Source organism: Piliocolobus tephrosceles, chromosome 3 (assembly GCF_002776525.5).
Source record: "Piliocolobus tephrosceles isolate RC106 chromosome 3, ASM277652v3, whole genome shotgun sequence".
In the NCBI taxonomy this organism is placed as follows: Eukaryota; Metazoa; Chordata; class Mammalia; order Primates; family Cercopithecidae; genus Piliocolobus; species Piliocolobus tephrosceles.
Genome location: NC_045436.1, coordinates 85,595,560 through 85,618,649, shown reverse-complemented (window position 1 = coordinate 85,618,649; position 23,090 = coordinate 85,595,560). Strand labels below are relative to the sequence as shown.

The 23,090-nt window shown below is 35.1% G+C and overlaps 1 protein-coding gene across 1 annotated transcript in view; it reads right to left on the bottom strand.

Annotated features, from left to right (window-relative positions):
• The window catches only part of GSTCD (glutathione S-transferase C-terminal domain containing), a 131,832-nt gene that overhangs the window by 88,433 nt on the left and 20,309 nt on the right, over window positions 1-23,090 (bottom strand). Inside the window, exon 5 of the mRNA XM_023220143.1 lies at window positions 22,246-22,339. Coding sequence (XP_023075911.1) covers window positions 22,246-22,339 — 94 coding nt within the window. The remainder of the gene's footprint in view (window positions 1-22,245; window positions 22,340-23,090) is intronic.

The window sequence follows — 23,090 nt, the reverse complement described above, 5'->3', positions numbered from 1 at the left end:
ATATTCTATAGGCACTCAAACCTAACAATGGCTTCCTTGTAATACAGAATCAAGGGAATATATCTCCTTGTGAAATAGGATGGGTACAATGTAGCATTTACAATTAAATATAATAATCACAATTGTAGCAGAAAAGCTCAGCTGACATTGATGATTTCTACTTTTTGATACCGAGATATAAAAGATCTTAGCAAGAACCTATATAACACAAACTATATGAGAAAGGATGAAGAGACCCCAGAATGCAAAAAGAACATTTGTGTGAGAAATACACAAAATTTGCTGTTCACAAGTAAAATCTTTGATTTCAGAGTGAGTGTTTTGGCCAATGATTTCCAGAATGTGAGCAGAGTTTGAAGAGATGCTTCATAGTCTTTACACACAGGAACATTCAGTAAGTGTAAAATTACTTGATATAATTGGCCAGATGGTATTAACAGATTAATGAAAACAATAAGGTAGAAAAATGTTAAAAGGAAACATATTTCAACAACAATGGGTAGAATTCATTTTGAGAATGGGAAATGCTTAATACATTAAAGAGTTTTATATGCTGCTTTTAATCAAATGAATTAATCAAATTTTAAGCCTCTTAAGCAATGACTCCAATAAAGGGTTATTGTAACTCTTCCCCCTGTCTAAGATAATCACCTTAAACAGCAATTTTCTATAATAGGTATGGTCACTGAAAGTAATTTTCAGAGAATTATAGTACGAACTGAAATAAGTTATGCGGGACAAACTACTCTTCCAAAATGCTTCCTCTAATATGGCCAAACTCCAGCCCCTTAGGTTAATACATTTCAAATTTTATTAATTTTGTAGGCAATAGCAATGCTGATCGGTGTAACTTCACACACAACAAGCGATTTGCATAGATGCTATAAGTGGTGACTGTGACATAATTATGAACTATAATGCATGTAGAGCTAGAGTTCTCAACTCCGCTGATTGACCGACAGTGTGTCTTAATTGTAAATTACACAATGCATGTTACTTACTCTCACGAGGTACCTCAAATTTTCTGATTTTAGGTGATTTCTAATGTCTCTCCTGGCTCTGAATTTCCACAACTACTCTGTCAGATATCTGCAAGAGTATTTGCCCTTTCAATTTAACCTGCTCTCTGCTTTGAAGGTTGGTCTGCATGGGCTACTCAACTGGCTTCCTTGCCCTCTCGCATACTGATGGTTTGGTCAGTGAAAATACATATATATGTATGTGTATATATGTATATACGTGTGTGTGTGTGTGTGTGTGTAGGTCTCTGCTACCAGTCCCTGACACAAATTTCCTAAATTCCTTGGGATTTTCAAGGTGATAGGAGTGTCTTGCGTTCTAATGAGACAACTCTTCGGTGGACTTCTGAACAAGGGGTAGTCACCAGAAAGACCAAGACATGATTATAATCTGAGAACTTCAGACCCAGTTCCCATTCTCTGGAGAGGGGAGAGGGGATGGAAATTGAATTAATAATCAATCATGCTTATGTGGTTAAACCCTCCATAAAAATCCCTGAAGCAGGGGGTTCTGAGAACTTCTGCATTGGTGAACAGGGCCATGTGCCAGAAGGGTGGCACACCTCAACTCCACGGGGACAGAAACTCCTGTGCTCAGGACCTTTCCAGACCTTGCCCTGTGTATTTCTTCATCTGTTGTTCATCTGTATCCTTTACTACATCTTTTATTAATAAACCAGTAAATGTAATTCAAGTGCTTCCCTGAATTATGTGAGTTATTCTTGAAAATTAGTTGAACCTTAGGAGGGTGTCATGGGAACCATGGCCAGTGGTGGGAACCATGTGATATGAGTACATGTCACAACCTAGACCTTGTGATTGGCATCTGAAATGGGAGGCAGTTTTGTGGAACTAAGCCTTTAACATGTGAGATCTAACACTATCTCCAGGTAGATGATGTCAGAATTGAATTGGAGGATAGATAGCCTGCTCAATTCTGCTGGAGAATTTCTTGATGTGTGGGGAAATCTCTTCATGCATTCAGTATCAGAAGTAATGCGTTGCTTTAGAGTATGAAAAACACTTTGGTTTTTCCTCTATCTCAAAGAAGTCACAGCAGGAGATCAGATAGTAAAGGAGATATAGGTCACGGAATTTATTCCTCTGGCTCTTATGCCTGAGAGTCACCTAGAGCTCCCTCCCTGCCTCCTTCCCTTCCTTCTTTCCTTCCTAGACAGGGTGTCACTCTGTTGCCCTTGTTCTCTCATTGCCTCCCCTCCTTCCTTCCTTCCTTCCTTCCTTCCTTCCTTCCTCCCTCCCTCCCTCCCTCTTTCCTCCCTTCTTCCCTCCTTACTTCCTTCCTTCCCCGGATCTCACTCTGTTACCCAGGCTGTGTGCAGTGGTGTGATCCCTAGTAGCAGGAACTACAGGTGCACATTGCCACACAATTTTTTTTTTTTTTTTTTTTTTTTGGAGAAATGAAGTCTCACTATGTTGCTCAGGCTGATCTTGAACTCCTGGACACAAGTGATCCTCCTGTCTCAGCCTCCCAAAGTGCTGGGATTACAGGAATGAACCACTGCACCCAGTCAGAAAGCAACTTTCTAAGTCATTTTCTGTAATATTGCCTTTTACAGTTAAGTTTTCTCTCCTTTTCTTGTTTTGCTGAAAAATATCAAATGTGAATTATTTCCCTAGGACATGGAAGTATTTAGTCAATAAAGTTATTAAAAAGGGGTGGGGCATGACCCTATTTCCAGCCCCTCCAAACATTTTAATATCTTGTTTATTAGAGTGCACACTGCCACAAAAATACTTTTGCTTTCTCATTTCAACAGACAAGTCAGAGTAAAACCTTCATATAAAATAATTCGTTTTTCAGATAAGGAGTTGTCCTGGGAATTAAGACTTGGCCTTAGTTTTAGAAAATATTTGCTGTGTAATCATATGCAAATTTCTATTTTTTCCTAGGAAGCATATGTTTGCATTTTTGTGTACAGAATACAGTCAACTTTCAAATGTGACTACAAATTTCAACATAAAAATACATTTAACAATGTTCCCCAAGTAAGCATACAAAATTCACATCTATAAACATTATACTATGGATTACTAATATTGCATATTTATGCCATTTAAATAATGATGGTTGTCTATTTATGACTACATTTTTGCCCTATGGTTAAGGATAACATTTTTCCCCTTCCTCTGATGATTCAATCTTAGACAACTGTATTGTTTAAGTGCCTGTGAGCTATTGTTATTACATAGTTATTAAGGAAATTTCCTTGCTTCAGGTATCAATCCAATGTGAGTTGGCCTAATTAAAAAAAAAATAATGAATGGGCTTGGGTGCTAAGAGGAGCTGGTTCAAAGCATGGAATAAAATAGTTCCTTGTAAAGTTGAGCTGATTTTTATCATAACTGTCTGGAATAGCACAGAGAATGCCAATTTCAATTGTAATGAACAGTACTAATTAGTTCCCATTAGCAGAAAAACAGGGACCAACATCATTAGTTTCCCCTCCAATTCCTATAAGCATTAGGATTAAAAAAAAAATTCTGGAAAGTTTAGCAATGTCAAAAATTTTTAAGCTTAAAAACAATATTACTGTGAGATATTTAAAAGAAGTCTGGAAAGGTAATACAAGAGATAAATTATTCAAGAAAATGCCTTTTTGCAAATGTACAAAATGGAATTAATAAAGAGCCAGTTTTGCATTAATTATAAACAGAAATAAACTTCAGGGTTTTCAGAGCAGGTATGTATAGTTTATGTATAAATTACAGTCATCCATCAATATCAGTGAAGGATTGATTCTATGACCTCCCACAGATACTAAAATCTATGAATGCTCAAGTCCCTGATACAAATGGCATAATATCTGCACATAACCTATGCACATCCTCCCATATACTGTCATCTCTAGATTACTTGTAATACCTAATACAATGTAAATACTATGTAAATAGTTCTACTGTATTATTTAGGGCATCATGACAAGAAAAAAGTCTGTACATGTTCAGTACAGATGCAAATTTTTTTCAAATATTTTTAATCCCAGGTTGGTTAATGAATACATCCAACTGCACGTATAATTTATATATAACTACAAATAACTCTGTGAATGTTTGCCATTGTTCACTCTTTTATCTTTATTAGAAATCATGCTGAAAGCTGGAACTAAATGCTTTATTGCAACTATCTTTGTTTTAGAGAAAACGTTCTTTCCTGTCCCTCACTGCTTCTGGATGACTCTCAACAGTAAGTTTTGCTCTACTTAAAGTGGTTTCTTGCTAAAAGTTTACCCATTAATAATTTATGTCAAATATTTACAAATTTTCATCTAAAGCTGCCTCATTCTAAAACACCATAGCCTTTTATTATGGTATCCAGGATTTGTGATCAATGGAAAAACTCATAAAGAAAAAAATATAAAGTGCATAGGAAAAGTCTTATCTTGAAGTGGGTACATATTTCTACCCTAAGATAATGCAGATGCTGCTAGAAACATAGTAGAACTGGGAATTGCTCCAGATAAATTCACCAGGAAGTCTTGCTAAATTAAAATGGCCCCACACAACTACATTTCAATACTAATTGAAGAGAGAATTGAACCCTTGGCTGGCAAAGGTTTTCAGAAACAAGCATTTCATTATTCACATAAATCCTGTTTTAACCTTTGAAGCAAAATGATCTCTGAAACATATTAATACTTAAAAATAGTAAGTACTATTAATACTTAAGTATACCTTTGAATGGATAATTTGAAGTTTCTTACTAGTAAACTCATAATATCTCTAAAATAAACCATGGTAATTTTCAAACTTGCATAGTGCTATGACAAACAACTTAGTGAAGTCAAAACCAAACCCAAATCTCCTTGATTATTCAATAAACATTCAGTTTGTTCATTTCCCATAGCCAAAAAAAATCCCAATTTTTATACCCTACATATGACCTAAATAAAATAAACCTCAGATAAATTTGTATGATCATATAGATGTTTCCTCACATCAAATAACTGTATTTTGTTTTAAAAAGCAATACTTCCAGAAGATTGTATGTAATATACCCTTGATATTGGCCATTAAAACCTTTACTGATAATCAGTCATTATGGTCTCTGTAAAGTACTTAAAAACATGGTCTATAAATAGGGTTCTTGAAGTCTAACCCTACAGAAGAGAACAAAGCATAACATAATACTGAGAAGAATTACAGCAAATCTAACTCCAAGAAGAAAAAAGACTTTTAACCTTTCTCTTTTAATCACATGCTACAGTTAGTATACTTAAAACAAACAAACAAAAACAAACAAACAAACAAACAAAGCATTGTATTTTCCTAAGAAGACAATCTGGCTTCATGGCTCAAAAAAGAAAAAGAGAGAGAGAAACCCAGTGAGCTATAAAATATGTGGCAATGAGGCACTAAAGCTGTGAGCCCATTTTACCAATGCTCTCCTACCTAAAGAATTGCTGTCTCTATGTTAGATACAGGGCATGTGCCTATTTTTGTTGAGGACTCTAAAGTATAAAACTTGAATTTAATCTTGCTATTCTTTCAGGCCTTGCTTACAGCAAAGTAGTTCCATGGGATTTAGGTAACAGTATAATGTTATACAACTGTGCCCTCTACATATCTAAGCTAAACTTAAAAGTTCAAAACGATCTCATTGACTCAGTCATTTTTACAGTCAAAATAAGATACTTAGTTTCAGTTTTCAGTTTTTTGAATGGAGATGTATAATTGAAATTGGATACTATTAAGCTTTCAGTATGAAAGAATTTTGCCCTACTTCTCCTTCTCCATGAACATAACATCTATAACACCATAACATCCTCGAAATTTTCAGGGAGCCTAGGGTAAACTATCAGCCAGGCTTAATTATTGAACTACTCCTAGACTATATTAATCACTGTTCTGAAGCAATGTTGATAAGGAAACTCAAATTATGCTACATCAGTTTGACTTTATCCATTTCTCTGTGAGCTTAGGAATAGCAACTTGTTAAGTCTGACTGTCAAAGGTGAAAGTCAAAGTTTACCTGTGTATACTAGTACTGCATTGCTATTAATTACAAAGAAAATATATTCAGATGTCTTTGCAGCTCTTGTCTTGTATTAAACTATCATTTGATTTACACCATCTCCCCAATTTTTCTGTTTGAAAAAAGGTGAGCTGAGAAGTATTTCAATATTCTTAATTTTCCTGATTGTTCCAAATATTTCTGCTTAAATTATTTTTAATTTTTTTATTTTGAAACGTTTATAGACTCACAGGGAGTTGCAATAATAGTATGAGACTCCCATGAACTCCTCACCCAGCTTCTCCAATGGTGACACCTTAAATAATTTTAGTACAATAACAAAACTAGGAAATCATTATTAGTACAATACTGTTAACTACAGACCTTAGTTCTCACAAGTTTTTACATGCATGCACTTGTCAGTATACGTATCCTTTTATGCAACTTGATTCCATGTATAAAGTTGTGTAACAAACCCCTCTCCACAAGGGGGCACCTTGCTACCGCCATTCTTGATCCCTGTCAAATATTAACCTCTTCTCCATCTTTTTAGTTTTATCATTTTGATAATGTTATATAAAGGCAAACATACAGTATAGGTAACCTTTTCAGACTTTTTTTTTCCATTAACCACAATGCCCTTGAGGTCCATCCAACTTGTTGCAAGTATTAATAGTCCATTCCTTTTTATTGCTGAATAGTATTCCATTGCACAGATATACCAGCATCATTCACCTATTGAACGATATTTGGGTTATTTCCAGTTAGGGAGCCATGAAGGATAACATTGCTATAAACATTCTTGTGCAGATTTTCATGTTAATATAAGTTGTTATTTCTCTGGAATGAATCCCCCAAAGTGCAATTACTTAGTCTTATGGTAGTTGCATGTTCAGTAGAAACTGACAAACTATTTTCTAGAGTGGCTGTACCATTTTACATTCCTACCAGCAATGTATGCATGATGCAGTTTCTCTGCATCCTTGTCAGCATTTAGTGTTGTTACTTTTCAATTCTAGACATTCTGATAGGTGTGCAGTAATATCTCATTATAGTTTAAATTTACATTTTCCTCATATTAATTGCTAAAATAGAAGAAAATTTCATATATGCATGTGCCATCTTATATGCTCTTTGGTGAAATGTCTGTTCATGTCTTTTGCCCATTTTCTAATTGGACTTTCATTTATTTGTTTAACTGTTGAGATTTGAGAACTCTTTATATATTCTTGATCCACGTTCTTTGTCGAATTTGTGAATATTTGTGGTTTGCAAATATTTTCTTCCAGTCTAGAGCTTGTTTTATCATTCTTTTAATAGTCTTTGGCAGGGCAAAGGTTTTTAATTTTGATGAAGTCCCATTTATCAATTTTTATAAAATGGATCATGCTCTTGGTGTCATATAAGAACATATTGCTTACTCTTTGCTTAGGTCCCAAAGCATTTTGTGTATATTTTCTTCTAAAGTTTTATAGTTTAAAATTTTATATTTAATTCCATGATCTATTTTGGGTTAACTTTTATATACGGTGTGCAATTTAAGTAGAGTTTTTTTTTTTTTTTTCTCTTTTGCCTATGGATGTCCAATTGATAGAGCAAGGATTGCTGAAAAGACTATCCTTCTTCCATTGAGTTGCTTTTATACCTTTTATGCTTCTCTATTCTGTTTTATTGTTTTATTGTTCTGTATGTCTCTCTCTCCAATTACTATAGCTATGTAGTAAGTCTTAACACTGACTAGAGTGATTCTGTTTTTCTTTTTCAAATTGTTTTTTCCATATAAAATTTAGAATAAGTTTGTCTACAGCCACAAAAGGTCTTCAGATTTTGATAAAAATTATGTTGTACCTACAGATACATTTCAGGAGAATTTGATTAAATTATTTTTTGTGTCACTTCATGTGAAATTTTTAAGAACCTTTTAAAATTTAAATAATAAAATATATTATCAATTATAAAATTGTGCATTTTACATGGTTCTTTTTTTCTTATTAAACCTTTTAATGTTTCATAAGAAGACAGTAACACTGAAAAATAACGGTACCTTTCTACTAGCTCTCTACTTCTTTGTTACGTTCCTCACCAATAAAGATTATATGGTACATTACTTTTTTATTTTTAAAAGTTCACCAAATGAGTTATGGTTTTCATTCAAACCTATTGCAAAATATTCCTATCAACAGTAAAACCTGTTAATTGCCAAGCATAATTATTCTATTTAAAAAAAAAAAAAAAACATGTTAATATAAGGAATGCTTAATGTCATAACTGAGATAATTTTGCCCAATAAAATTTTATCCATCGCTTTGCCAATTTAAATTCTTTTTCCTATTACTCTGGCTGACTTCTCTAACTTTCTACCAGAAAAATAATGAATTTAATACATGGTTATATATATCACTCATATATATAATATATAATACATATCATATGTAATATATATCTATTTCAATTTCTATAATTGATACACATTAATGTTTTTGCACTAAATCCAAAGAGTATTATTAAGCAGATAAAAACCATGTTCTTGCCAATCTTGTTATATTTTAAACCATTTGATATAAATTGTGCCCATATTTATATATAGAATTGTTTAGAAGCATTTAATTTCAGATTAAAAATAAGTTTAAATACTTTAAATAATATTTGACAAAGCAACAAAATGTGCATTGAGAATTTCACTCTTAATAGAAGAGAAAATACTCAAAAATTGGTAGAGTTCTGAGTCATATATGGGCAGGTTTTGAATTTCACAGCTAAATATAACTTAGAGAAATGAAAAACATTTAAGTTAGGAATATTTTTCCCAGAAAGTGAAAAAACAAAAAAAACAAAACAAAAACCATCTCTTTGATCTCATACTATTGATACGCTTTTAGTATTTTTTTTTTTTTCTTCTTGAGATGGAGTCTCGCTCTGTCACCCAGGCTGGAATACAGTGGCATGATCTTGACTCACCCCAACCTCCAACTCCTAGGTTCAAGAAATTCTCTCACCTCAGCCTCCCAAGTAGTTGGGACCACAGGCGCGTACCACCACACACAGCTAATTTTTGTATTTTAGGTTGAGACAGCGTTTTACCTTATTGGACAGGCTGGTCTTGAACTCCTGACCTCAAGTTATCCACCTGCCTCAGCTTCCCAAAGTGCTGGGATTACACGCGTGAGCCACCATGCCTGGCCACTTTTAGTATTTTAAATGCCAAAAAGTTCAAAATGTAACAGCCTTAAAATCTAAAGTTATTTAATATAAACAACAACAACAACAACAAACAGTTTATACTGTCTAACTGGATAATTTTTTAAGAGTAAGAAAACAAATGTGCTAGTTTTGAGTCTCATCTAGTGTGGTAAAGTAGAAATAATAAGAACCCAAGATGATTATTTCAGAAATAAAATTTTCTTAAAATAGACCATTATTTTTATTTACAGTATTAGGATACTTTTACTTCCACTTATATTTGTCAGTATAACTGGTCTAAAATAGACATTCTCATAGTTAGCAAATGGCACAGAGATATGCACAAACCCTTATATATGACTTACTTTTTGCTAAAAACAGAATAAGTTGTAAAGAAATATTTGGACAGGTTTGATACTATTCATGTTATTTGGGTGTCAAAGAGTGAAATCAAGCAGCCAGTTCATGCATTTATTGGTTCCCTAGGGTAATACTTCACATGGTGTGGTTTCCAAAGCAGTAGAAGCAATATCACAGAGATATTTCTTAGAAATGCAATTCTAGGGCTCTACCATAGACCTGTAAGAGAAACTGTGGGGTAGAGCCCTGCAATCTGTTTTAACAAGACTTTCAAATGATTCTGATAGATATCCTAGTTTGAAAAGTAATGATTTAGGACAAAGCAGCATCTGGATGTCCTGCCTACCGGCCTTAGAAAAAGCTTTTGTGTTTTGGATTCCCCGCAAAGGACAGCACTACTGATATTGTGGATGAGACCATTCTTTGGTGAACTTTTAGCATCCCTTGCCTTCTGGCAAGAATAGCAATAAATAATGTGCCTACATATTTACCATATACTCAAGGGTTGGTAAGAACCTAGTTAAGAATCAATAATAGGGGAAAAGGCTGCCTTTAGCCCTTTCATTCTTCACCTTGTATCCACCTCTTTCCAAAGACCTTGACCACACTCTTCCCTCGCTTCCCCAAATCACTTCTGCTGGGAGAAGAAAGGGGTGCTGCTGTTGGTTTATAGAAACACACAACAAAGGAGTAGGGACTACGGCACACAGACTTTTTATTGAAGCCAATTTTTATTAGTTATACATCACTATCTTGTTTTATATTTTTTCCTAATGTTAAGCATCAGTTCATTTTTTTCAACCCCAAATATTTTACACAAAATAAATGGGAAAAAACCAGAGTATTTATATAAATGATCCTCATAAGGACAAGTCTTTACATTTAAAACTTTAGTCAACAATAACTATACATAAAGGTTGATAAGAATATCTCACTACTAAGAGGATAATCTGCTACTAGAATTAAAAAATTTCATCTTTCCTAGAAACATCAATTCAATCAGTGATCTACATAAAGAGTTGGAATATACCGGTTCATAACTCTTGTTCTAAGATTTCATAAATTATTATCCCAAGCAATGTCATCTGCTAGCTTTAAAGCCCCCTAGAAAGAAGACAGTATAATATCTCCTTCTGATAAAACTCTGGCATTAAATTTTTTCCCTTTATCTCAGCTGAGAAGTACATACACTTGACCGACAGGTTTGAACTGCTCTGCTATCCCTGAGACTGCAAGACCAACTCCTCCACCTCCTCCTCATCTTTAACTTACCTAAAATGAAGATGATGAGAACGTACACCTTGATGATGATTCATTTCCACCTAATAAATAGTAAATATATTTTCTCTTCCTTATGATTTTTATCACCTTTTCTCAAGCTTACTTTATTATAATACATATAACATATAAAATATGTGTTAATCAACTGTTTAGGTTATTGGTGAGGCTTCCAGTCAACAACAGGCTATTAAGTTTTTGGGGAGTCAAAAGTTATATGCAGATTTTCAACTGCATGGGGATTCAGCGACCCTAACCCCCATGTTGTTCAAGGGTCAGTTGTACTCTAAAGTAGGGGACAAGGGATGAGGGTGAATGGGTGGTAATGTTTAAGGTTTTTATGCACTCTCCCCATATTACTCTCCCTAGAAGATGGTACTTTCGTGCAGCTTAAAAGCAAAACTAAGTTCTCAGGTACATTTAATGGGGCCACATTTCTAAGACATCGAATGTGTGAATAAAAGAGATTAAAACTGGAACAACACCTAAGCACCTTCTTGTCTTCTTTATCTTATGTAAGGTCATGCTTCTGACTATCTTCCCTCCTACATGATTGATATAGTTATTATGAGCTAGTAGCAACCTCTAATATAGGAACCACCTACCTAAGAACTACTGGAGAACAGAGAGGGCCACAGTGAAATAATGCATGGATTAAGTGGCTTAGGCCAGCTCTGTTCTAGGTCTTAAGGCAAAAGATCATAACCCTCTTTTATACTCAGAGGACAAAAATTCACAAGGCAAAAACAGAGGGTGACTCTGGACTTAACAAAGGAGTCCTCAGGCTCAAACAGTATTTACCCTCATTCATCACACAGAGAAGGAAATCACAGAGGTATTTGAGGCCAAATAGTAAAAGAGTATGCAATAGCCTGGATGTTCTCAGTGAAGTAGAAGACTATTAGTTGAATATTGATGATCACAGCCAAATCTCTTTGTGTTAGGGAACATGATTAATACTAACTAAAACCTTTCATTCTTTACTTTATAAAATTCATTTTGTACAGAATAGCACAAGAATCTGCATGAGAACTCTGACTATACATCTCACTTCAAAGACGAAAATAAAGGTAAACCATCTGGAATTCAACTCAGTAGGTATATTTTTCACACAGAGGTGGGTATAGTAATTCTGAAACTACTGTTCACATATTGAGAGACTGACAAAATGAGCAAATGCAATAATGACGTTAAGGGCTATTTTTTTACTGTTAGAAAAGACAGATACAGATACTGAATTTGGAAAAAGCAGGAAGAATCCTGTATTATTAGATTTGAATTAGATGTATCTGTATAAACTCACGATTTTTAGTATACATATATATAGATAGATGGATAAAAGATATAGATACATCAGTAGACATTGATGTGTATAGTTGTATATGTATGTGTATGTGTACCTGAATGTATGCACACATCTATTTCCTAATAGATCTATACATACAGGTCCCTACTGAGATGACCTAGAAGCTCTAACAGTTCATTAACAATGAGCACACCTAGTGCCCTAATCTTAATTTCTAAATGCCCTTCTCTAGTAAAGGGATCCAGGACTCCTTTGAGAAACAGCTGACTCTATGGCTGGGGCAGGTAAATGACAAGATAAACCTGTAATATGTCGTTATGCCAGAAATTAAGGAAGTCGCCATAGAATGATTGGGGGCGTTTCCAAAGGATCAAAAGTCAGGTTGCCACTCACAACCTGGGACAACTTGAGCATTAAAACTAATAATAATAGTGTTGAATTATAAGTCATTTAATAAAATAAAAATTTATGAGTTAATACTGATGGTAAATAAGGAAATAAAAAGAGGAGAAAAAACTTTCTTATAGAAGAGTGGCAACTAATAAATATAGAGGGATGACAGTTGAAAATCACCATTTTGTAACTATCATAGGCAAGAAGCATCCAATGAATATAAACTAGTGAGTGCAAGGTTGAAAAGAAACAAGTTATTACATAGTCTCAAAGTATCTTTCTACAAATTACTTATTAATTCAATAAAGCTTAACCAAATAGCACTGTGTGCAAACTGACATAATGTGCCTCCTGATAGGCTGCACTGAAAAGAATGAAACATTGCATCTGTGATATTCCTGCCCAAAATGCATAATTTGAATCTACTCATGAGGAAAATCAGACAAATCCAAATTGAGAGACATTCTATAAAAATATGGCCTGAACTATTCCAAAAATGATCATGTTATGAAAGACAAAGGCTGTAAACTGTTTCACCTTAATGCAACTAAACGTGCCAAAAATCTGTCAGACTATAGGTTACATAATAATGTGTACTAAATTAAACATCCTGTTTGATAACCATACTATGAAGATGTAAAAGAATGTTCTGTTTCGGCTGGGCGCTGTGGCTCACACCTGTAATCCCAACACGTTGGAGCCCGAGGCGGACGGATCACGAGGTCAGGAGATGGAGACCATCCTGGCTAACACGGTGAAACCCCATCTCTACTAAAAATGCAAAAGAAAATTAGCCACGCGTGGTGGTGGGGGCCTACAGTCCCAGCTACTCCGGAGGCTGAGTTAGGAGAAGGGCGTGAACACGGGAGGCGGAGCTTGCAGTGAGCCAAGATTGCGCCACTGCACTCCAGCCTGGGAGACAGAGCCAGACTCCATCTCAAAAACAAAACAAAAAAAGAAATGTCCTGTTTTTAGGAAATATTTAAGCATTTAGGAGTCAAAGTGAACAGTGTCTGCAACTTACTTCCAGTCTATTAAAAATATAATAATAGGCCGGGCGCAGTGGCTCACGCCTGTAATCCCAGCATTTTGGGAGGCTGAGGTGGGCGGATCACGAGGTCAGGAGATCGAGACCATCCTGGCTAACACGGTGAAACCCCTTCTCTACTAAAAATACAAAAAATTAGTAGGGCGTGGTGGTGGGCGCCTGTAGTCCCAGCTACTCGGGAGGCTGAGGCAGGAGAACGGTGTGAACCCAGAAGGTGGAGCTTGCAGTGAGCCGAGATCACACCACTGCACTCACTGCACTCCAGCCCCAGCGACACAGCAAGACTCCATCTCAACAACAACAACAATATATATATATATATATAATGTACATTAAATCCTCAGTTCTCTTTTCTTGAAACTAAAAAATCTCAATTATTTCAGCCTTTGAAATCTACATGAGATAAAAGAAATTAAAGACTTTCCTAGATAAAGCAGAAATTTGGGACGTTTAAAAAAAGAATCTGTAGTTTCAAGTCATTCAGTTTAATAAAAAATAATTGAGTATCTAGCTCAAGGAGTCCTACATTCAAAGAGTTCACAGTCTATTGAAGAAGAAAAACATGCACATAAATACAGTGTAATAGAAGCATAATATAAATACAAAATATGAAGTATAAGAAATTACAGGCCGGGCACGGTGGCTCACGCCTGTAATCCCAGCACTTTGGGAGGCCAACGCAGGTGGATCACAAGGTCAGGAGATCATGACCATCCTGGCTAACATGGTGAAACCCCATCTCTACTAAAAATACAAAAAAATTAGCCGGGTGTGGTGGTGGGCGCCTGTAGTCCAAGATACTCGGGAGGCTGAGGCAGGAGAATGGTGTGAAACCGGAAGGCAGAGCTTGCAGTGAGCCGAGATCGCCCACGGCACTCCAGCCTGGCTGACAGATCAAGACTCTCTCAAGAAAAAAAAAAAGAAAAAAGAAAGAAATTACAACAGGTCCAGCCTAGGCAACACAGTGAGACCTCTGTCTCTACACAAACTGAAAAATCAGCCAGGTGTGGTGGCATGCACCTGTAGTCCTAGCTAATCAGGAAGGTAAGGTGGGAGGATTGCTTGCACTCAATAGTTAAGAGGCTGCTGCAATGAGCTATCATTGAGCCACTGCACTTCAGTCTGGGTGACAGAGTGAGACCACGTCTCTAAGAAATAAAAAAAAAAAGTAAAAACAACAAAAAAGAGAAAGCACTAACAGGATATCAAGAGGAAGTAATTAACGTGACTTCCATATGAGCAAATATTTAACATTCACAATTTCCTAGGCACTGTGCTAATTGCTTTCCATATTAATGCATTGACTGTACCAACAACTCCATAAGGTATACACTATTATCTCCATTCCACAGATGAGGCAACCAAGGCACAGAGAAGATGAGTATCTGGCCATGGGTTATCTAGCTAGGTAGTTAACTAAATTTCAGGCAGGTTGACTCCATAGAGAAGACTTAATGAAGGAAACAGCATTTGAATTGATCCTTAAAAGGCAAATATAATTTCAACCAGCAAGGGGACTGGGAAGAAGAATATTCAAGGCTGGAAGAAAAAAGGAGAGACATGTAAATAGTAAATATAGGTTGTATAAAAGAAACAGTAAAAAGTTCAAGGGACGGTAGATAAGATATGGGGAGAGAAACGGGTAAGAGCAGAGGATAGCAGATTGGATAGGCCTAAAAAAAAAATAGCTTCTATCATGAGGATTAATACAGCCTTTATTAGTAAAAAGAATAGGTATTATAATATGCACCCAAATCTTGATGTAATTCAATGAATTCAGTATAAGGAGTCAGTCGTTGAGACATCCAAATGAACCAAGTACCAATAAAATCTTACTATAATATAGGTTGTATTAGAGATTTCTCCTGACAGTACAAAAACATACATCTTAAGAGTGTTTTCATAGTGATCCTTCACATCCCTACATAGTTTTATTTCACAAAGGTCCTATTATCATGCAATGTTTGAAATTACCAGAACTGAAAACAACAAACTTAAAATGCCACAATTCTGCCTTACTTTAACAGACTGTAAACCTTTTAAGAAACAGTGAATGTAATGTGAGTAAACCCTATAGCCCTGCCATTAGAGTTGCTTCTTTGTCATAATATTATGAAAACAACATGATCCAATTATAGGGATGCAATGAGTAATATATTCCATGGACTCTGTTAGATATTAACTTCTAACCAGAAAAACGACCAGCCATGAATGTTTAATGTGAGATCTCCTTCAGTTCGTAGCTGATGTAATTGTTTGCTCATACTAATAAGTGAAAATATTATTTTGGCTCCAAGTAAATAAATTATGGATAAAGCAAAACATGTGGCATTCAGAAAACTCTGTTTTCATTTCTTGATAAACATAAATATTAATGAAAATTGGATTTTTAAGTTTAGTAAATTCTAAGTTTAGCTTGTTCGAAATCAATATTATAACTTAAGTGTGTACAGTCAAAAATCAATTGTAAGTACCATAAAAACATTTAAATTTTTGAAATGTCAGAAAATATATAAAATTAAAACACTAACAAATTATTTACTACCTTTGTATACAATTAATAAAAGACCAAAAATTCAATTTTATTTGTCACAGTATTATGACAAATTCATGTATAACTACAGAAGAGTCTGAATAGCCAAAGCAATCCTGAGCAAAAGGAACAAAGCTGAAGGCCTCATACAACGTAATTTTCAAATATACATATATATAATTTTCAAATATATTTATTTAAAAACAGTAAAAACAATTTTATTTTTACAAAATATCTTTGGGGCAGAAATATTAATTCTCCAACATGATCTTCTTCCATACTGAGAGAAATCTAAATTATTTCCTTGATTAACAGAATAGAATTGACCCGTGAGATACAGACAATATTAGGTAGTATCACAGAAAAAAAGAATATGAAAAGAGAAGGCAACTACTTCAAAGAGGATTAAAAATTAAAAGTTATATATGGCTAAATATAAAACTAAAGAATAAGTGAATAATTGAAGAAATTGAGCTATTCTAAAGAATTCTCTATCTAAAAAACACCTAAAATGGTATTTAAAATTAAACAAGCATCCTTTACATGTCTAGGTGGGTTTCTCAGAATAAGGAAAATTTATAGGGCTTTAAGAACGTGAGGCGGTAAAAAGTTGGGGGGATTGCTGAAAATTTGTATAATAAGTCTTGAACTGACACTATGGCTGCTCTGAGGGTATTTGCTAATAATAGGGACCCAGACTTTAACAGTAGGACAAAAAGAGGCCAGTCCTTCATCCCAGCATGATGGAGAGTTGGAACAAATATCACTACCTGAAAGCAGAAACCTTCAAAAGCTATATTCCCTCTGAAAAGACACATGAAAAAAGTTCTACCCAACAACAAAGGGAAGATGATAAAAGGTAACTTGTCTGTTTAAGTCTCAGTTTTAGATGAAAAAATGTTTAAAGAATCTGTGGTTAAGAAGCCCCTAGCACTCCATATGTCTGAGCCTCCCATACCCCCACCACAAAAACAGCCTAAACAACTAATAAATAACTACATCACAATGAAAATGACTAAAGGAGAGTGCTGGAGTACATCAAAGAAGTAAAAGAAATGCAGGTGAACACAGGAACTCAGGATAGCCGTACAGAGAACTGAAGGAAACACCTGGTCTCCACCACCTCACTCCCCAGCAGGGATCAGAGGGGAATTCGGAGGAACTTCTCCCCATGGGGAAAGGCTAGCAAAAGGCAAGCAAAACTATAGTCCTCACTCCAGTAGTGAGGACTATACTTGTTCAATGTGTTGATCGGTGTACTGAAGCCCAGCTGAGGGAGCTGCCTGTAGTCCACATAGCCGTCTTCCCACAGAGAAGGAGCTGACAGTATGCCTTGCACCCTGGGGCCTATGTGGCTACTGCACAATGCCATCTTCAAACTGGAACTACTGTTGGAGTGTTGCTTGGAGGCGAGTACACACAATATCCCTTCATCTCTGAGGCTAAGCTGCTGCCAAACCACTCTTGCCCAGTGCCCTGACATCCCCAAGCCTAGCTGTGACCAGCTCTTATACCACTCCCTGTGGGTTCAAGCAGTAGTGGAGCTGCTTCACACTCCTCCTAGCCCCCACTCACAGCTAGAGCTGAAGTTGCACACAGTGTTCCATCCCTCAGTCATGTCTGCACCTGCTCTTAGGGGACTGAGCCAAAGCTGCACACTGCCTCTAAGGAAAATGATGGCCTGAAAGAGCTGTTCTAAAAATCTCTCCCAGTCTTTGCTACACCGTGCCTCTCTGGACCAGAACTGAAGCAACACAAGACATCCCAGGTAAATGGGGCTTTGACCAAAAGCAGTCATACCCCTCTGTGTGTGAGGTGAAAAAGTACACAGTCTCTTGGAAAAACAGTACCTTGGCCACCAACTGCAGTCATGTCTTCCCAGTACCTATGCTGAAGCAGTGTCCTACCTCCTAGAAATAGACCAATTATGAGTAACAAGATGGAATTAGTAATAAAAAGTCTCCCATCAAAGAAAAGCTTAGGACTTGATGACTTCACAGCTGAATTATACCATTCAAAGAAGATCTAATACCAGTTCTTCTCAAACTCTTCCAGAAAATTAAGAGGAGGGAATTACTCAAAACTCATTCTATGAGGCTAGCACTACCGTGATACAAAAACTAGACAAGAATACAACAAAAAAAGAGAAAATTATACAATAGAAAAAGAAAACTATAGGCCAATATCCCTGATAAAGAGTGATGCAAAAATCCTCAACAAAATACTAGCAACAGAAAATCCAACAGCACATTACAACACTCATTACCATGATCAAGTGGAATTTATCCCAGGAATACAAGGATAATTCAACATATGCAAATCAATAAATCGGATACATTATATCAACAGAATGAGGGACAAAACTTATGTGATTATCTCAATAGATACACCAAATGCAGTTGATAAAATTCAACATCCTTTGTAATAAAAACTCTCAACAAACTGGGTATAAAAGGAACATGCCTCAACATAATAAAGGTCATATGTCAAACCCATAGCTAACATCATACTGAATGGGGAAAACTGAAAGCTTCTAAGAACTGGAACAAGACAAGGATGCCCATTCTCACCACTCTTATTCACCATACTGAATCCTACTAAGTCCTAGCCAGAACAATTAGGCATGAGAAATAAAGGGCATCCAAATTGGCAAGGAAGAAGTCAAATTGTCCCTATTTGCAGATGACACAATCTTATATATAGAAAAACCTACCAAAAAGCTCTACCAAGAAACTCTTAGAACTGATAAAGAATTTCAGCCAAACTGCAGGATACAAACTCAACATATAAAATTCTGTAGCATCTGTATACAGGAACAACAAACAAGGCAAATGAGAAAAAAAAATGTATTTAAAGAAGTGAAAGACTTTTAGAGAAAAACTATAAAACACTGATAAAAGAAATTGAAGAGGACACACACACAAAAAGACATCCATGTTCATGCATTAGAAGAATTAATATGTTAAAAATGATCCTAGTACCAAAAGTGATCTACAGATTCAATGTAATCTCTATGAAAATATTAATGACAATCCTCACAAAAATAGAAAAAAAATCCTAAAATTCATGTATAACCACAGAAGAGTCTGAATAGCCAAAGCAATCCTGAGTAAAAGGAACAAAGCTGAAGGCCTCATACAACCTAATTTTCAAATATACTGCAAAGTTATAATAACCAAAATAGTGTGGTACTGACATTAAAAACAGACACATAGGCCGGGCGCGGTGGCTCAAGCCTGTAATCCCAGCACTTTGGGAGGCCGAGATGGGCGGATCACGAGGTCAGGAAGATCGAGACCATCCTGGCTAACACAGCGAAACCCCGTCTCTAAAAAAAAAACACAAAAAAACTAGCCGGGCGAGGTGGCGGGCGCCTGCAGTCCCAGCTACTTGGGAGGCTGAGGCAGGAGAATGGCGTAAACCCGGGAGGCGGAGCTTGCAGTGAGCTGAGATCCGGCCACTGCACTCCAGCCTGGGCGACAGAGCAAGACTCCGTCTCAACAAAAAACAGACACATAGATCAAGGGAACAGAATAGAGAACCAGAAATGAATCCACTTGTCTTTGTCCATTTGTATATTGCTATAAAGGAATATCTGGGGCTGAGTAATTTATAAAGAAAAGAGGTTTATTTGGTTCACAGTTCTGCAGGCTATACAAGAAGCATAGGGTCAGCATCTGCTTCTGATGAGGGTCTTAGGAAGCTTCCACTCATGGCAGAAGGCAAAGGGGAGCAGGCATCACATAGCAAAGGGGAGCAAGAGAGAGAGAGTAGAGGAGGTACCAGGCTTTTATCAACAACCAGTTATCACGGGAACTAAGAATGAGAACTCACACATTACCATGAGGATATCACAAAGCCAATCATAAGGAATCTGGTCCCATGAACCAAATACCTGCCTTGAGATCCCACTTTCAACATTTGGGTTCAAATTTCAACTTGAGATTTACAGAGGACAAATATCCAAAGTGTATCTCTACTCATTTATAGCCAACTCATGTTTTACAGAGGTGTCAAGGACATTCACTGGGGAAAGGACAGTCTCTTCAATAAATGGTACTAGAAAAAGTGGATATCCATATATAGAATAAAAGTAGACCTTATCTTTCATCATATACCAAAATCCACTCAAAATGGATTAAAGACTTAAATGTAAGACTCAAAACTATAAAACTACTAGAAGAAAATATAAGGAGAATGCTTCTAGACATTGGACTGGGCAAGTTTTTATGAATAAGACCATAAAAGCATAGACAACAAAAGCAAAAATAGACAAATAGAATTATATTGAACTAAAAACCTATATAGCAAAGGAAACAATCAACAAAGTGAAGAGACAACCCGCAGAAAGAGAAAAAATATTTGCAAACTATTCATCCAACAAAAGATTAATATCCTGAATACACAGGGAATTCAAACAACTAAATAGCAAAAATAAATAAGTAGTCATCAGGAAAATGCAAATCAAACCCACAATATCTTCTCATCCCAGTTAGAATGTCCATTATTAAAAAGTCAAAAAATAACATGGTGAGGATGCAAAGAAAGGGAAACTCTTATATACTGTTGGTAGGAATATAAACTAGTACAGCCATTATGAAACACACAGTATGGACTTTTCTCAAAAATGAAATCAGAACTATTATAGGATCTAGCAATTCCACTGCTGGATATATATCCAAAAGAAAAGAAATAGCTACACTTAGTGAAGAGATATCTACACTTACATGTTTATTGCAGCACTATTCACAATAGCCAAGATATGGAATCAACCTAAGTGTCCATCAACAGAAGAAGAGATAAAGAAAATGTGGTACATATATATGATGGAGTACTATCCAGTCATAAAAATGAAATAAATCTTGTCATTCACAGCAACACGGATGAGCTTAGAGGACATTATGCTAAATAAAATAAACCAGACACAGAAAGACAAATATCACATGTTCTCACTTATATTTGGAAGGTAAAAAAAGTTGGTCTCAAAGAATTAGAGAGTAGAATAGTGGTTACTAGAGCCTGGAAAAGACAGAAGTTGGTTAATGGATATAAAATTACAGCTAGATAAGAAAAATAAGTTCCTGGGTTCTACAGCACTGTTGGGTGACTATAATTAATAACAGTTCAAATAGCTGGAAGAGCAGATTTCAACTGTCCCTAACACAAAGAAATGATAAATGTCTGAGATGATGAATATGCTAATTACACTAATTTGATCATTACGCATTGCATACTTATATCAAAATATCACATTGTTCCCCATAAATATGCACAATTATTATGTGTCAATGAAAAAATAATAAATATAATTAAATTTAAACATTTTTTAAAGAAATTTGAAGCTGAAAAATCAACGCTAAGTGGTCTTAAGTCGTAGTAGGTATAAGCAAATATAATCCCTTTCTGTGGGAATATACCCTTAATCCAAGTCCCACAAGACACCACAGATTGAGGTAACCCCAAATGAATTCACAGTCTAAAATTACAAAACTCACAGGAAAATAAGGTACCAGAAATAAAGTCAACAGAAAAAACAAACAGCAGAATTATACCTCTATGAACATTAAGTATTAGAAATAACAAGTACAAACTATAAAATAATGATTATTAGAAATAACAAATATAAAATATAAAATAACTATGTTTAAAAAATTATAAAGAAACAAAAACAAACCAAATATAATTTCCAGCAAAGAAAAATATAATCATTTAATTTAAAACCAAACAATAAAACAATATTTCTCAACAATATTTTAAACAATTGGAGAAAATGGATTATAAATTGGGCATTAGATGATCATTAAAGTTTGTTAATTTTTATTAGGTATGATAATGGCATTGTGATTATTTAAGATATCAATATTTTTAAAATATGAGTCCTAAAGTATGACATGTTACCTGGAATTATTTTTTTTCAAAATATGTCAGCAAAGAAAAAACAGTAACAAATAAAACAAATGTAGAAAAATGTGAGAAATATTAAATCTAAGTGGTGTGTGTGTATATATAATTTTCATAATAAAAATAAAATGAAAACTCAACTGATAGTGTATCAGAATGTTAGATAAAGCCAAAGGGAGATTTACAGAATTATTAGACAGATCTGAAGACAGTATCCAAATTATGAATAAAACTTAAAGAGAAAAGAAAACTCACCTTCCTTTGGGCTGACTGCTGCAGGGAGAACATTCCAATCAACAGTCCAAGTAGGGCAAGGGTGGGGAGAAAACATCACTTCAATGCCCTTTTCCTAGAAAAGGAAACAGCCTCTTTCTAAATTAAGGAATTAATACAGTCTTATTATATTCTTGAAGGCTAAAAATTATATTTCTATATTGGTAAGGAGGAGGATAAATAGTAATAATCATCAGCTATTCCCTAAAATACATATTTTAATTAAATAAAAATATAATGTGTTGAGTATTTTGACATCACACTATCCTATTTTTTTATATTGAGATAATAAAAAGTAATGCTATTTTAAAATTATTACTAGAAGATCCATAGAAGTAATAAGCTACCTAGAAATATATTGGATATCAAAGAGAAAGTTCAGCTGAAGATGAAAATGTTATCAAAAACAATCCACATAGAAATAATAAAGAACTCTGCATATGTCTATCAAGGTCTCCGTTATATGAAAACCCCCACAGCCTAAAAGCTACCACTTTAACACATACGCCAAAACACCACTCATACTAGTCTTTTATAAGCATCTTTAATGTCACTAGAGAAAAATTTCTCTGGTTTAACCAAATGGTTCCCAATATTTTCAAGAATTAGAACCACTTTTCAATATATTAAAAAAATTGCAGGATCCTTCTCTGTCTTAGAAGCTGTACATTTATTTATTTGATCTATGTACAGTGGCATGGCATACACATGGATTCACAGATCCCTTCCAATCACATTCCAGGTCCATAGTCCACAGTGTATATCTGTATCTATATCTATATCTATATCTATATATCTACATCTCTATGTTTAGATATCTCCATGGC